General features: G+C 38.5%; 1 protein-coding gene across 1 annotated transcript in view; it reads left to right on the top strand.

Moving 5' to 3' along the window:
- The window catches only part of GIGYF2 (GRB10 interacting GYF protein 2), a 130,838-nt gene that overhangs the window by 106,641 nt on the left and 7,029 nt on the right, over positions 1–17,168 (top strand). Inside the window, 4 exon segments of the mRNA XM_079709614.1 lie at positions 11,987–12,109; positions 15,128–15,334; positions 15,470–15,675; positions 16,845–16,999. Of these exon segments, the coding sequence (XP_079565740.1) occupies positions 11,987–12,109; positions 15,128–15,334; positions 15,470–15,675; positions 16,845–16,999 (691 nt within the window).

Raw genomic sequence — 17,168 nt, 5'->3', positions numbered from 1 at the left:
AACAGTGTGTTTAATGGTTTGAGGAACTGCCAGACTGTTTTCCAAAGTGGCTGCACCATTTTACGTTTAGTGTATGAGGGTTCAAGTTTCTCCACATCCTCATCGACCCATATTATCTGACTTTTTGATTATAGCCATCCTAGTAGGTGTGAAGTGATAACTTTGTGATTTTGGTTTGCATTTCCCTGGCGACTTGTGATGTTGAGCATCTTTTTATGTATTTATCGACCATTTGTATATCTTCTTTGAAGAAATGTCTATTTAAATCCTTTGCCTATTTTTTAAAATTTATTTATTTATTTACTTTTGGCTGCGTTGGGTCTTCCTTGCTGGGTGTGTGCTTTCTCTAGTTGCGGCGAGCGGGGGCTACTCTTCATTGCAGTGCGTGGGCTTCTCATTGCGTTGGCTTCTCTTGTTGAGGAGCACGGGCTCTAGGCATGTGGGCTTCCATAGTTGTGGCTCGCAGGCTCTAGAGCGCAGGCTCAGTAGTTGCGGCGCACGGGCTTAGTTGCTCCGCGGCATGTGGGAACTTCCCGGACCAGGGCTTGAACCCTTGTCCCCTGCATTGGCAGGCGGATTCTTATCCATTGTGCCACCAGGGAAGCCCTCCTTTGCCTATTTTTAAACTGTGTTGTCTTTTTATTACTGAGGTGTTTTTGTTTTTTGTTTTTTGTTTTTTTTGCGGTACGCGGGCCTCTCACTGTTGTGGCCTCTCCCGTTGCGGAGCACAGCCTCTGGACGCGCAGGCTCAACGGCCATGGCTCACGGGCCTAGCCGCTCCGCGGCATGTGGGATCTTCCCAGACCGGGGCACGAACCTGTGTCCCTTGCATCGGCAGGCGGACTCTCAACCACTGCGCCACCAGGGAAGCCCTATTACTGAGTTTTTTAAGGGTTCTTTATATGTTCAATATTTAAGTTCCATATCAAATGATTTAAAAATATTTTCTGTTATTTGTTTTTTTTACCTCCTTGATAGTGTCCTTTGATGCACAAAAGTTTAAAATATTGATGAAGTCCAAATTATCTATTTTTGTTGTTGTTGCTTGTGCTTTTGTTGTCATATCTAAGAATTGCTAAATCTGAGGTCATAAAGTTTTACAGAATCCCATCTTTTCTTCTAAGACTTTGTAGTTTTAACTCTTTGATCCATTTTGAGTTAATTTTTGTAAATTATGTGAGGTAAGGGTTTGACTTCATTCTTTTGCATGTGATTTATCTGGTTGTCCTAGCACCATTTGTTGAAAAAACTGTTCTTTGTCCACTGAATGGCTGTGGTGTTCGTCTTAAAAATTAGACATGTGGGTTCATTTCTGCACTCTGAATTCTAGTCAGGTGATCTGTATGATCGCTATGCTAGTAAAACACTGTTTTGACATTACTATTGCTTTGTAGTTAAGTTTGAAATCAGAAAGTGTGAGTTCTCCAAATTTGTTCTTTTTTTTCCATATTGTTTTGGCTCCTGTATTTCAATTCCATATGAATTTTAGAATGAGTTTGTCAGTTTTCACAAAGAAGCCAACTGGGATTCTGATAGGGATTGCATTAACTCTGTAGATCAGTTTGGGGAGTTTTGACATCTTAACAATATTAAGGCTTCTAATCCATAAACATGGGATGTTTTTATATTTATTTAGATCTTCTTGAATTTCTTTTCAGTGTTTTGTAGTTTTTAGAGTATAACTTTTGTACTTCTTTTGTTAAATTTATTCGTAAGTATTTTGTCTTTGTGATGCTGTTGTAAATGGAATTTTCAAAATTTCGTTTTCAGATTGTTCTTTGCAAGTGTATAGATGTACAGTTGATTTTTGTATATTGAGCTTGTATTCTGCAATCTTGCTGGACTGGTTAATTAATAGTGTCTTAGTGGATTCATTAGGATTTTCTGTGCACAAGATCATGTTATCTGCAAATAGAGGTAGTTTTACTACTTTTCCCCCCAGTCTTTTATTTCTTTTTCTTGCCTAATTGCCCTGGCTAGAACCCCAATACAGTGTTTAATAGAAATGGCAAGTGTGAATGTTCTTGTCTTATTTCTGATCTTGGGTTGATGTGGGGGAAAACATCCAGTCTCTCACCATTAAATTTAATGTTGTAGATGCCCTTCATTAGGCTAAAGGAAGTGAGGATTTTTATGTCCATGTTCATAAGAGGTATTTGTCTGTAGTGTGTGTTTGTTTTCCCCTGTGATTTCTTTGGTTTTGGTGTCAGGGTAATGCTGGCCTTGAAGAATGAGTCAGGAAATGTTCCCTCCAATTTTTTGGAAGAGTTTGTGAAGAATTTGTATTAATTCTTCTTTAAATGTTTGGTAGAGTTCAGTGGTGATGAAACCATTTGTGCTTGGGCTTTTATTTGTGGGTAGTTTTTTGATTACTAATTCCATGTCTTTACTTCTAATAGGTCTGTTTGGATCATCTGTTTCTTCTTGAGTTAGTTTTGGTTAGTTTATATCTTTATAGAAATCTGTCTTTTTCATCTAGGTTATCTAATTGATTGGCAAGCACTTGTTCATAGTATTCCTGTTTCTTTTTGTTCCTGTAAGATCAGTAGTGATGTGCTTCTTTTATTTCTGATTGTAGTAATTTGAGTCTTTTGGGTTTTTTTCCTCATGGACAGTCAGGTTAAGTCGGTTTTGTTGATATTTTTAGAGAACTGGTTTTTGATTTCATTGATTTTTCTCTATTTTTCGCTTATTTAGTTCATTTCTTCTTTCATCTTTATTATTTCTTGCCTTCTGCTTGCTGTAAGCTTAGTTTGCTCTTTTTCTCTAGTATCTCAATTAGGCATTTGCAGTTATAAATTGCTTTAGCTGCTACCCATAAGTTTTGATTTCTTCTTTGATCCATTGGTTATTTAGGAGTGTTTTAGTTTCACTTATTTGAGAGTTTCCAAAATTTATTTCTTACTCATTTCTAATTTTGTTCCGTCGTGATCAGAGAACATACTTTGTATTATTTCTATTCTTTTAAATGAATTATTGAAGTTTAGTTTTATGTCTTAGAATAAAGTTTTATTTCTGGCATAAAGTTTTACCTTCTTTAGGTCTATCCTGAAGAATGTTCCATGTTCACTTGAGAAGAACGTATAGTCTACTCTTGTTGAGTGGAGTGTTCAATAGATGTTTACTAGGTCTAGTCAGTTTATAGTGTTGTTCAAGTCTTCTAGTTCCTCATTGATCTTGTAGTTGTTTTGCCTCTTACTGAACGTGGAGTATTGAAGTCTCGAAGTATTACTGTTGAATTGTATATCTCCTTCTATTTCTGCCATTTCTTGCTTCATGTATTTTGGTGCTCTCTTGTTAGGTGCATATATGTTTATAATTGTTATATATGTTCCTGCTGGATTGACCCTTTTATTATCATAAAATGTTCCTCTTTATCTCTATTAACATTTTTTTTTTGTTTTAAAGTATGTTTTGTCTGATAATGGTGTAGTGATTCCAGCTCTCTTGTGGTTGCTGTTTGCCTGATAAATCTTTGTTTATTCTTTTACTTTTTGATCTGTTTATACCTTTGAATATAAATTACATCTCTTATAGACAGTATAGTTCAATCTTATTTTCTTATCCAGTCTGATAATCTCTGCCTTTTTATTGGATTCTTTAGCCTATTCATATTTAATGATATTATTGATATAGTTGGATTTATATCTGCCATTTTACTTTCTGTTTTTTACATCCTTTCTGTTTCTCTGTTCTTCTTTTACTGCTTCTTTTTGTGTTAAATAAATTATTTCCTAATATAGCATTTTAATATCCTTAATGATTTTCATCACTATATTTTTTGTGTGTTATTTTCTCAGTGGTTGATCTAGGGCTTACCATACACATCTTAACTTACCAGAATCAACTTCAGGTTTACTCTAACTTAATTCCAGTTTGACACAGATATGCTACTCTCTTAAAGCTCTGTTCCTTTTTTCTCCTTTTTTGTGGTATTTTTGTTGTATCACGTCTTGTAAATGTTACAAATGCAACGATAAAATGTTATATTTATTTCTTTATATTATATTGTCTTTTAAAGACGCTGAGAGAAGGAGAGCAAGTATGTACGTATAGCTTTTGTTATATAACCTTATTTATCATTTCTGCTTCTCTTAATTTGTACCTGTGGATTCAAGTTACCATATGGAGTCATTCGCTTAATACAGCTTTGTTTTCACTTAACTCCTTTGTGCCATTTTTGACATATTAGATTTTTGTATGTTATAGGTCCAACAATATATATACATTGTTTTATACAGTTGCTTTTAAAATCAGTTAAAAGAGGAAGAAATATACATGTGTTACAGTTTTTTATAATTACATAATTAATTTTATTGGTGCTCTTCACTTTCTCATGCGGATTCAGACTATTTTCTAGGGTCACTTGCTTTTAGCCTGAAGAACTTCCTTTAGTATTTCTTGTAAGGTGAGTCTGCTGGCCACACATTTTCTACTTTTATCTGGGAATGTCTTTATTTCGCCTTCATTTTTGAAAAGTAGCTTTACTGAATATAGAATTCTTGGTTGACAGTTTTTGTTCTGTTGAAGACTTTGAATATCTTATCCCACTGCCTTCTGGCCTTCGTTGTTTCTGATGAGAAGTCAGATGTTTATTTTATGGGGATTCCCTAGTGAGTGATAATTTGTTTTTCCTCCTTATTGCTGCTTTCAAGATTTTCTCCTTGTTTTTGGCTTTCAGCATTTTTACCGTGATAATGTCTGTTTGTGGATCTCTTTGGGTTTATCGTATTTGGAGTTTGTTCAGCTTCTTGGATATGTAGATTAGTGTTTTTTCTATAAATTTGAGATTTAGGTCACAATTTTTCTGCTCCTCTTTCCTCTTCTTCTGATACTTGTGTTATGCACATGTTGGTGCACTCAGTGGTATCTCACATTTCTCTAAGGCTCTCCATTTTTCTTTATTCTTTTTTTCTCTCTTCTTTGGATTGCATAATCTCTGTTGCTCTCTCTTCAAGTTCACTAAATTCTTTTGCCAGTTCAGATATACTTTTGAGCTCCTGCAGTGATTTTTCATTTCAGTTATTACATTTTTGAACTCCAGAATTTCCTTTTGCTTCTCTTTTGTTTTTTATTTTGAATTTTATTTTATTTATTTTTTTATACAGCAGGTTCTTATTAGTTATCCATTTTATACATATTAGTGTATATATGTCAATCCCAATCTCCCGATTCATCACACCACCACCCCACCCTCCCGCTGCTTTCCCCCCTTGGTGTCCATATGTTTGTTCTCTACATCTGTGTCTCAATTTCAACCCTGCAAACCGGTTCATCTGTACCATCTTTCTAGGTTCCACATATATGTGTTAATATACGATATCTGTTTTTCTCTTTCTGACTTACTTCACTCTGTATGACAGTCTCTAGATTCATCCACGTCTCTACAAGTGACCCAGTATCGTTCCTTTTTATGGCTGAGTAATATTCCATTGTATATATGTACCCCATCTTCTTTATCCATTTGTCTGTTGATGGGCATTTAGGTTGCTTCCGTGACCTGGCTATTGTAAATAGTGCTGCAGTGAACATTGGGGTGCACGTGTGTTTTTGAATTATGGTTTTCTCAGGGTATATGCCCAGTAGTGGGATTGCTGGGTCATATGGTAGTTCTATTTTTAGTTTTTTAAGGAACCTCCATACTGTCCTCCATAGTGGCTGTATCAATTTACATTCCCACCAACAGTGCAAGAGGGTTCCCTTTTCTCCACACCCTCTCCAGCATTTGTTGTTTGTAGATTTTCTGATGATGTGCATTCTAACTGGTGTGATGTGATACCTCATTGTAGTTTTGATTTGCATTTCTCTAATAATTAGTGATGTTGAGCAGCTTTTCATGTGCTTCTTGGCCATCTGTATGTCTTCTTTGGAGAAATGTCTATTTAGGTCTTCTGCCCATTTTTGGATTGGGCTGTTTGTTTTTTTCATATTGAGCTGCATGAGCTGTTTATATATTTTGGAGATTAATCCTTTGTCGGTTGATTCGTTTGCAAATATTTTCTCCCATTCTGAGGGTTGTCTTTTCGTCTTGTTTGTAGTTTCCTTTGCTTTGCAAAAGCTTTGAAGTTTCATTAGGTCCCATTTGTTTATTTTTGTTTTTATTTCCATTATTCTCGGAGGTGGATCAAAAAAGATCTTGCTGTGATTTATGTCAAAGAGTGTTCCTCCTATGTTTTCCTCTAAGAGTTTTATACTGTCCTGTCTTACATTTAGGTCTCTAATCCATTTTGAGTTTATTTTTGTGTATGGTGTTAGGGAGTGTTCTAATTTCATTCTTTTACATGTAGCTATCCAGTTTTACCAGCACCACTTATTGAAGAGACTGTCTTTTCTCCATTGTATATCCTTGCTTCCTTTGTCATAGGTTAGTTGACCACAGGTGTGTGGGTTTATCTCTGGTCTTTCTATCCTGTTCCATTGATCTGTATTTCTGTTTTTGTGCCAGTACCATATTGTCTTGATTACTGTAGCTTTGTAGTATAGTCTGAAGTCAGGGAGTCTGATTCCTCCAGCTCTGTTTTTTTCCCTCAAGGCTATTTGGGGTCTTCTGTGTCTCCATACAAATTTTAAGATTTTTTTGTTCTAGTTCTGTAAAAAATGCCATTGGTAATTTGATAGGGATTGCACTGAATCTGTAGATTGCTTTGGGTAGTATAGTCATTTTCACAATATTGATTCTTCCAATCCAAGAACATGGTGTGTCTCTCCATCTGTTCGTGTCATCTTTAATTTCTTTCGTCAGTGTCTTATAGTTTTCTGCATACAGGTCTTTTGTCTCCCTAGGTAGGTTTATTCCTGGGTATTTTATTCTTTTTGTTGCAGTGGTAAATGGGAGTGTTTCCTTAATTTCTCTTTCAGATTTTTCATCATTAGTATATAGGAATGCAAGAGATTTCTGTGCATTAATTTTGTATCCTGCTAGTCTACCAAATTCATTGATTAGCTCTAGCAGTTTTCTGGTAGCATCTTTAGGATTCTCTATGTATAGCATCATGTCATCTGCAAACAGTGACAGCTTTACTTCTTCTTTTCTGATTTGGATTCCTTTTATTTCTTTTTCTTCTCTGATTGCTGTGGCTAGGACTTCCAAAACTATGTTGAATAATAGTGGTGGGAGTAGACATCCTTGTCTTGTTCCTGATCTTAGAGGAAATGCTTTCAGTTTTTCACCGTTGAGAATGATGCTTGCTGTGGGTTTGTTGTATATGGCCTTTATTATGTTGAGGTAGGTTCCCTCTATGCCCACTTTCTGGAGAGTTTTTATCATAAGTGGGTGTTGAATTTTGTCAAAAGCTTTTTCTGCATCTATTGAGATGATCATATGGTTTTTATTCTTCAGTTTGTTAATATGGTGTATCACATTGATTGATTTGCATATATTGAAGACTCCTTGCATCCCTGGGATAAATCCCACTTGATCATGGTGTATGATCCTTTTAATGTGTTGTTGGATTCTGTTTGCTAGTATTTTGTTGAGCATTTTTGCATCTATATTCATGAGTGATATTGGTCTGTAATTTTCTTTTTTTGTAGTATCTTTGTCTGGTTTTGGTATCGGGGTGGCCTCATAGAATGAGTTTGGGAGTGTTCCTTCCTCTGCAATTTTTTGGAAGAGTTTGAGAAGGATGGGTGTTAGCTCTTCTCTAAATGTTTGATAGAATTCACCTGTGAACTCATCTGGTCCTGGACTTTTGTTTGTTGGAAGATTTTTTTTTTAATAAATTTATTTTTATTTATTTATTTTTGGCTATGTTGGGTCTTCGTTGCTGCACCCAGGCTTTCTCTAGTTGTGGTGAGCAGGGGCTACTCTTTGTTGCAGTGCGCGGGCTTCTCATTGCAGTGGCTTCTCTTGTTGTGAAGCACGGGCTTTAGGCGTGGGTGCTTCAGTAGTTGTGGCACGTGGGCTCAGTAGTTGTGTCGCGCAGGCTCTAGAGCGCAGGCTCAGTAGTTGTGGCGCACAGGCTTAGTTGCTCCGTGGCATGTGGGATCTTCCCGGACCAGGGCTCGAACCCGTGTCCTCTGCATTAGCAGGCTGATTCTTAACCACTGAGCCACCAGGGAAGCCCTGTTGGAAGGTTTTTAATCAGAGTTTCAGTTTCCTTACTTGTGATTGGTCTGTTCATATTTTCTATTTCTTCCTGGTTCAGTCTAGGAAGGTTATACCTTTCTAAGAATTTGTCCATTTCTTCCAGGTTGCCCATTTTATTGGCATAGAGTTGCTTGTAGTAGTCTCTTAGGATGCTTTTGTATTTCTGTGTTTCTGTTGTAACTTCTCCTTTTTCATTTCTAATTTTATTGATTTGAGTCCTCTCCCTCTTTTTCTTGATGAGTTTGGCTAATGGTTTATCAATTTTGTTTATCTTCTCAAAAGAACCAGCTTTTAGTTTTATTGATCTTTGCTATTGTTTTCTTTGTTTCTATTTCATTTATTTCTGCTCTGATATTTATGATTTCTTTCCTTCTGCTAACTTTGGGGTTTGTTTGCTCTTCTTTCTCTAGTTCCTTTAGGTGTAAGGTTAGATTGTTTATTTGAGATTTTTCTTGTTTCTTGATGTAGGCTTGTATAGCTATAAACTTCCCTCTTAGAACTGCTTTTGCTGCATCCCATAGGTTTTGGATCATCGTGTTTTTGTTGTAATTTGTCTCTAGGTATTTTTTGATTTCCTCAGTGATCTCTTGGTTATTTAGTAACGTATTGTTTAGCCTCTCTGTGTTTGTGTTTTTTATGTTTTTTTCCCTGTAATTCATTTCTAATCTCATAGATTATTTAAAAAATAATCTCTGTATCTTTATTGATATTGTTTATTTGATGTGACATTGTTAACATGTCTACTTTTACTACTTTAATCATGGTTTCCTTCTCTGAACATATTTTTAAGACTTTGATGTCTTTGTTTAATCTGACATCTGATCACTCACTATGACAGGCAGTTTCTATTGCCAGCTTTTTTCCTGGTATATAGATATACTTTCTCATAATTTTTTTACATGTCTCATAATTTTTTGTTGGAAACTAGACTTTTTTGCTAATGCATTGTAGCAATTCTGGGTTCTGGTCCTCCCTCTGCCCCCACTCCTTACTATTATTTGTTTTGTGGCTAGCTAGATTAATTTAGTGAACTTCCCCGCCTCTCCCCAATAGTGTGAAGCCTCTGCTGCAGCTTCTCTGGGGATGCAGCATTGGGTATGCTCACAGTCACTCTGGGCTGACAGTGGTTTGGGCTGGGCTCTCTTTGACTGGCTTGTTCCACATTTAGCTGTTAAACTCCACTAGTTGCTAACTGGATTACTCTATTCTCAGAAGAACCCTCGGGCATAAAATGTTCCAAAAGCCTGATCCAATCAAACTCAGGCTCTTTTGAAGAGGTGCTTCCTGAGGTTTATATCTGAGATTTGTTCTGACCCTAGGCAGACTTCTAGCTTGGTTCTCTGAGACAAAGAAGCAGAGTACAGTTTAGCCTGTATCTCCAGTGAATCTACCAGTTAACCCCTTGCCTTTCACTGCAACACCCACTGTTTTTGAAAGTGCCCTTAGGCTTGAACTCCTCACTCTCCACACACTGTTGCAAATGAAGTCAGTTCCTTTGGGAAGAGGTCTGCAGCTCTCTCTATTCCAATCTGTTCCTCCCACCTCTGCTTCAAGACAGAAGTCCCAGAGTCACAGCTCTGGAGCTGGGAACAATGGCGCCTGCTTTATGAATTGAGCCCTTGGGGGAGGGGCAGTAGCCTTAGGTCTTCTTGGCTTGCCTCTCCTGGTGGCGGGGAACCTCTGCCTTTCAAAGTGGCAGTCGGGGCCCTAGTAGTCTCTGTAAGCACTGTGTAGTTTCCATCCCAGAAGTCGGGGCTAGGCATAAGAAGGGAGCCACCCCACCTCTCAGCTGTATTTCTCCGTAACTTAGCCTTTGCAACAGGTAGCTGGAGCCAGGATGAGAATTGCTGATATTGTGCTCTTTCCGGGAAGCCAGCCCACTGACTGTCAGCTAATGGGGGGAGAGGGAGGCCTGTGTTCTTCGCTGCCTTCATCTGAAGTAGTGTTTCTGTCTGGCTGAGCTAGGAGTTGGGAGAGAGTGGGTCATGGTGCTAGTACCACAGACTCTCTGTTCTTACTGAGCTTTAGCAGATTTTCTTTAAAAAATGTTATCAAAGATAGTGTTGAAAAAGTAAGGTAGCAGTGTCAGGGCAGGAAAAAAAAAGTAAGGTTTTTTAAATAAGCAAAGTATAATTAGACATTCAGGGGGCAGAAAATGTACCAAATTCCCAACTGTTTGCTTCTGACTTGGGAAAGAGTTGTTCTGAAAAGCGTGATTGACAAACTTCAGTTCTCTGAGTGGGCAGTACAGGATGTTGGTTGAACTGGAAAATGCCCTGAGGCAATGTTGATGGAGTGATGGAGTATTATTTCTTATGTACAAGTAAGACTTAAGGGGAATTGATAGCTATCTGCAGACGTTTGTGTGTCATGTGAAAAAACTTGGATTTGTTCTGCATTACTCCAGAGAGCAAACTCATGAATCATGAGCAAAAAGTACAGTGAAGTATACTTTGGCACAAAATATAGGAGGATTTCAGAGGTTCTTGAAAGAGGAATAGGCCATTTCAGGAGGCAGTGAATCTGTTCTTGATGCTGGCTGAGTTTCTGCTGAAGAGGACTGGCGATTGGTTTCTGGGTACGGCAGGGTGATGCAGCCACTGAGATTTTCGACAGCATCAGTGGTTGCTGGTTCTGACTGCATCAGAATTACAAAAATATGTGAATTAGTTGGCTTTACCTTTGGGTCTTCTGATTCCTTGAGTGTGGGGCCGGGGCATCTACATTTTTACGGGTCCTCCAGGTGATGCTGCCAGGTTTGAGATCTGCTGCCAGGTTTGATCTTGATAGTACGTTCCAAAACATGTCATTTCCTGTGGAGAAAAAGAGTTCATTTGTGCTCGACTTTGCCTACTTAGTCCCCCATCTTTCTCTCTTAGCTGCCTCCTGTACCCCTCTCCTACCCTAGCACAGGTGCATTTTGAGAGAAATGCCGCTACTACCCATCATTGGGCACAAAATGTTAAAGGATCTATTATGTTCGGTAGTGTTGAGGGTGCTCATTGGAGAGCTGTCTGGTAACATCAGTGACAGTTTAAACTGTTTTTACTCTTATCCCATCAGTTCCAGTTTTAGAGATTTCTACTGAAGAGCCACTCTTTTTTGGGACTGTTTGGCATTTTGTTTGTTTTGATCCATCCATGCTCATGTATTGTTTTTATTAAACATATTTTAAGTCTGGTTATATTTGGTTTTTGTTTGCTTTTAAGAGCCATAAGATGTCTCAAAATTAGAGTGTATCTTTCTTCTGGCCCAGAAAGACCAAGGGATTCCCCTAGAAATAATCAAGCTTTTGAGAACGCTAAAGTATTCAGGACTCATATATTTACACTTTATTTTAGTTGATAATTTTAAGGCATAGGAAAAATAGAATTATTGATTAAAACCAGCTTAGTGCTCACTACTAGAAGGCACAGCCTGGTTAACTCCCTTTCATGAAAGACTGATAGAAAACTGTGCCTGGCATCTTTCCTCAGCTCTCCCTTCAGAAATCTTGCCCTTGCTACCTTCATTGGAAAGTAGCATATCTTGTCCTTTATTACCTCCTTGGATTAAAAACTTAGTGATTCTTTTGTTTACTTCTTTCTCTTTATGGTTGTATATTGCTGTATATGTCAATGCCAGGTGTAACAAATTTGCAGTTTCCTAATGGTAGATCAAATAAAAGTGTATTGATGTACTTAAGTTGTTTTAAATCTTGTGACAAAAAAATTACATAAAAGAAGCAGACTGACTGGGAGAGTAGTCCGTAAAAGGATTGAAGAAGGAAATTTGAATTGAGTGTTATAAATGGAGTTGAAAGAAACATGAATGTTCTGGCTGTACCTAATGCATTATTGCCCCTTTGTTTCCTGTCCATGTTTCCTTATGAACTCGTTTGCCTTCCTTTTTTGTTAGCTTCCCTCTTCTTCAACATGGGGCCAGCAGTCCAGTACGACAGCATGTCAGTCCCAGGCAACGCTATCATTGGCTGAAATCCAAAAACTAGAAGAGGAACGAGAACGGCAACTTCGAGAGGAGGTAAATTTTAAAAGTAACAGTGATCTGGACAATCAGTGTTTCAGAATAGCTAGTGTGCATCATGGATGCGTGGCTACTAAAGATAACTATTATTGTCAGAGCTGCTGTGTGTCTGAATTGGATATTTGTTATTCAACTCTTTATCCTGTAATATGATCTCTAGCAAGTATGAAGGAGGCTCTCATAGGAATAACATTAAGATTGGGTACATAAATGTTCAGTTACCCTAAACATTTTAACCATAGCTCTTGAGAGAATAGCTCGTAAATAAAAGTTACTTGGGTGTTTCAAAATTGGGGGTGAGTTTTGTGCAGATATCCTTTTGTAAATTTGATGCTTAGAATGCAGAATACTTTTTTCCCTAAAGGGTATTGGGTTTTCTGACTAACCTAGAAAAACTTAAGATATGACACAAATAACGCCTCTCTGCCTATAAGTCTATATCCTATAGTTCCTCATTAGGATAGGAAGGATACAAAAGAGAGAAAGGTGTTAGGGAGGGGGCAGCAGAACACAGTTCTTGACAGAAAAGAGAAAGTAAGTAAAATGGTTTGGCTCAGCGTGCCATTAGGTGCCATATTCACCCACCCATCCATCCATCTGTCCATCACATAGTTGCTCCTCAGTTACAGTTTTAGTCTGGGGATATAGTTGAGTCTACAACAGACAAAATTTTCTGCCTTCATAAAGCTTACCTTTAGTTGAGGGGATATGAACAATAAAAATTAAGTAAAACATAGAGTTCTAGAAGGCAATATGTGTCAGAAAGAACAATAAAGTGAGGAGGGGAATAGAGAGAGGGTTGGGAGTTGGGGATAGTATTGGTGGTGGTAGTGATTGTCTAGTTTTAGGTAGTGCTATCTGGGAAGGCCTCTCTGAAAAGGTGGTATGAGGTAGCAGAGTCTTGAAGAAGGTGATTTATGTGGATATAATTGGAGGCAGGGCAGTCAAGTTGTTGGCGAACGCAAGCTGTCATTCTGGTCTGGGTGGTGTGGTTCACTGAAGACCACGGGAGTTGTCTGTGCACGTTTACCATGTAGTGTGCATGACGTCATCCAGTAGGTTAAAATGTTGCTTCACCTTAAAAATTACCTTATTTCCCACGCTCTTAAGAAAAAAAAAATAGACTGAACTTTCTCTGAAATCATCTCTCTTTTCTAAAAGGTTAACAGTTGAATGCAGAGCAGAGTATATCTTCCCCCTTCGAGGCTAGAAATTGTCCCAATAATTTTGGTCTCTGCTTAAAAATAATAATAGTGGTCCTCAGAGTTGAAATCACAGGTCTTTTCTTACTCATATTTTTGTCTGTTAGAAGTTAATAATTGCCTTGTGTTTTTATTGGATGAATTTTCTTTGAACTCTTAAGTCTTCCTACACTCTTCCAAAGGTATAAAATGCCACTCCGTAGGTATTTCTCACATAGGGAAAACCTATGACAATTCTGTTTCCTTCTTTCCCTGGAGGTGTCCTTTCCAGGACCCTGTAACCTGTTCAGATCTGAACGTGCTTGGCTTGCTGTACCGGTGCTCTGTTTTTCTCGAATTTTTGGCATCTGCATGTTGCCCTCCTGGACTGATTGTGGTTTTCTCATATTTTCTCTCCCGCTTTCCGTCTCTTATCTTTTCTGATGGGGTATTTCTTCAGTCCTATCTTTCAGTCCTTCTATTGAACTTCTAATGCATGTTCTCTTATTTTGAAGTTCTGAGTCCGTATGTTGTTCCTCTGAGTGTTTCTTTTTATAGCCTCTTACTCTTGTTTTACTGACTGCACTATCTTACCTCTAAAAATATTACTTACTGATAGCATTTTAAAAAGCTAGCTCCTATTTTCCCTTGTCTTGTTTCTGTTTCCACAGAATTTTGTTTGTTTGATTTGGTCTTTGGCTTTCATCTTAGAAGCTCTGTCAAGTGTTTGTTGATCCTGAGCTATTCGTTCATATTTAGGCATAAGGCACAGAAAAGCTGTTTGGAGGTTCTGGTATATACAGCACCTTGCTGGGCTTTGCTGTAATGGTCTGTTCTGTTGGAGTCCCACCATCTGTTGGTATCTGCAGGTGTATTCTCTTGTCCTGGGTCAGCTTTCCTATAGACTAATCTGCTAATCTGGTTCAGCCTCTTTATTTATTAAAAAATTTTATTTATTTATTTATGGCTGCGTTGGGTCTTCATTTCTGCGCGAGGGCTCTCTCTAGTTGCGGCAAGTGGGGGCCACTCCTCATCGCGGTGCGCGGGCCTCTCACTATCGAATCCTCTCTTGTTGCGGAGCACAGGCTCCAGACGCGCAGGCTCAGTAATTGTGGCTCACGGGGCCAGCTGCTCTGCGGCATGTGGGATCTTCCCAGACCAGGGCTCGAACCCGTGTCCCCTGCATTGGCAGGCAGACCTTCAACCACTGCGCCACCAGGGAAGCCCTGGTTCAGCCTCTTTAAAAAGGAAAGTTTTAATTTTCTTCTGGGGAGAGAGGGATAGCTGTTAACTGCTTTGGGTTGGGGAGGTAGTCAGGGTCTCCGTGCTGCTTTATTACAGACCTTCAGCCTGTCTTCTTCTATGTGAGATACCCCTACCTCTAATTCCTGAGCTTTCTCTGTGAATTGGCCTGTTTCTGAGCTTCCTTTACTTAGGTTTCAACTTACTCGGTCTTTTATATTGGCTGCCTTTATCTGCCTGCTTTCCAGCTTTTAAAGTCTATTTTATTCTTCTTGTCCTTAAGGTTTATGCTTTAGAAAAAATTTTTTTTCTGTCATGTTGGTAGGGCTTTGGAAGTCAACATACATTTTGCTTTTATGCTTAACCAAAAGCCCTACTTAATTTTAAGAAGTAATTCTTAATTTCTTTTTATTCTCCTGTTAGTACTTCTGGCAGTTTACATCTTTATTTGCAGTAGAGGAGTTAACTCTGTCATGGTGTTTAATTTTATATAGCTGCTACGTATTTACATTCCATTTAGTATACTGGACATTTCTAACTATTTTTTTTAAACAACGGAATCCTGAGGTGCCTTCTGTTTCTGTGCCTGCAGCAGAGGCGCCAGCAGAGGGAATTGATGAAAGCTCTCCAGCAGCAGCAACAGCAGCAACAGCAGAAACTCTCAGGGTGGGGGAATGTCAGCAAACCCGCAGGTACTGCAAAGTCCCTTCTGGAGATACAACAGGAAGAAGCCAGGCAAATGCAGAAGCAGCAGCAGCAGCAGCAGCACCAGCAACCCAGCAGAGCCCGGAATAATCCGGTGGGTTCATTTTCCTAAGCAGTCAGTGTATGGACTGGTGTTATAAGTTAAGTTATCTTTCCTAGCTTTTGTGGACTCCCTTTTTATCTTTTTAATATTGTTAACTGTAATTATTTGTCTCCTTTTCTTTAACAGCATTCCAACCTGCACACCAGCCTTGGGAATTCTGTTTGGGGCTCTATAAATGCTGGTCCCCCTAACCAGTGGGCATCTGACCTAGTCAGTAGTATCTGGAGTAATGCTGACACTAAAAACTCCAACATGGGATTCTGGGATGATGCAGTGAAAGAGGTGGGACCCAGGAATTCAACAAACAAAAATAAAAACAACGCCAGTCTCAGGTAGGGCTCAGAATGATTAACCTATGCCCTTTGGTGGGTTGGGGGATGCGGCGTGTGAGGAGTAGGATATGGGGTGGCCAGAGAAAGGTAGTTATTTAGTTTTTACTTATTTTCACCTATATCCTAACACGTGAGGTCATAGTTTGATGATTGCTTTTCTTCCCTGTGGAAACACATCTATATTATTACTAGGAGCTCCTTTGGTTGCTGGACACTTAGTCCATTGCCTGTCACATGGTAACCACTTAATATTTTTGTTATTGCTGTGGAATATTTCACCAAGGTATTCTCTAGATTTTAGCATTTTTCTCTAAACTTATATTTTTAAGTTACTTATACTATGAGTATTATAAACACTAAAACCATTTTATTTTTATGATAAATTAGTTACATTTTACATTCATCTTTCTTTCCTCAGTATACAGGTTTTTTGAACGAACATGGGTTTTAATGTTAAACACATCAACTCAAATCCCAGCACTACCACTTATTAGCTGTGTGACCTTGGGCAAGAGGGAACCTCTTTGAGCCTCAGTTCCCTCATCTGTAAAATGAAGATAATAACTTCATGGGTGCGGTTCTAAAGGTTAAATGAATACATGTGAAGTAGTTAGTAAAGTGCCTGGCACATAGTAACTACTTAATAAATGGTAGTGTTGTCAGAATATATCTTCTTGATTGAGGGCTTAATGTGTTATGCATAGGACACTAAATGTCAGTTTATTGAGCATTTTTGCCAGGCACTATGCTCTAGGCCTTTGCATATAGTATCTTTATTCCTTTTGATAACCCAAAGAAGTATTAGTACCATTTTACAGATGAGGAAACTGAGGCTTAGCAAAATTTAAAGTCTTCCTGAAGGACACATAGGGGAGCATTTAATAATTTCTCTGAAAAGAAGCCCTGTATTCACAAACTAGAATGTATTCACTGAGGCTAGATTTTAAGGGGGTATTGAATAACCCCCCCCTCCCACCCACCCCCAGTATGTCAGTGTTTTTGTTTCGGGTTTGTTGTCGTTGTTTGTTTGTTTTCATTTTTGGAACCAAGAATTGGATTGCTGGACAGCCATCCAGTGTTGCCAAGACATTATCTATTTATGGTGTTAGAGTATAATCATATAGTAACAGTTTCTGGGAATATAATATCGCCCTATTGTTTTGCTTTAGTAAATCTGTAGGTGTGTCTAACCGGCAGAATAAGAAAGTAGAAGAAGAAGAAAAATTGCTGAAGCTCTTTCAGGGAGTAAATAAAGCCCAAGATGGATTTACCCAGTGGTGTGAACAGATGCTTCATGCCCTTAATACGGCAAATAACTTGGATGGTAAGAATTGGGGAGGGAAACCCAGCATGTGGAATGGCAGAGCAGGACCCACAAAGAGTTAGAAAATTGGAATGATGATGAGCCAACACTCAGGAGGTGAAATCTGATGGAGGTCAAGTCCTGCACCTACCATAGGAACTTGACTCTTTAATAATACTATGCTGAAATA

The sequence above is a fragment of the Hyperoodon ampullatus genome, assembly GCF_949752795.1.
Source record: "Hyperoodon ampullatus genome assembly, chromosome: 8".
NCBI classification, from domain to species: Eukaryota; Metazoa; Chordata; class Mammalia; order Artiodactyla; family Ziphiidae; genus Hyperoodon; species Hyperoodon ampullatus.
This window is presented reverse-complemented; position numbering and strand designations above follow the sequence as displayed.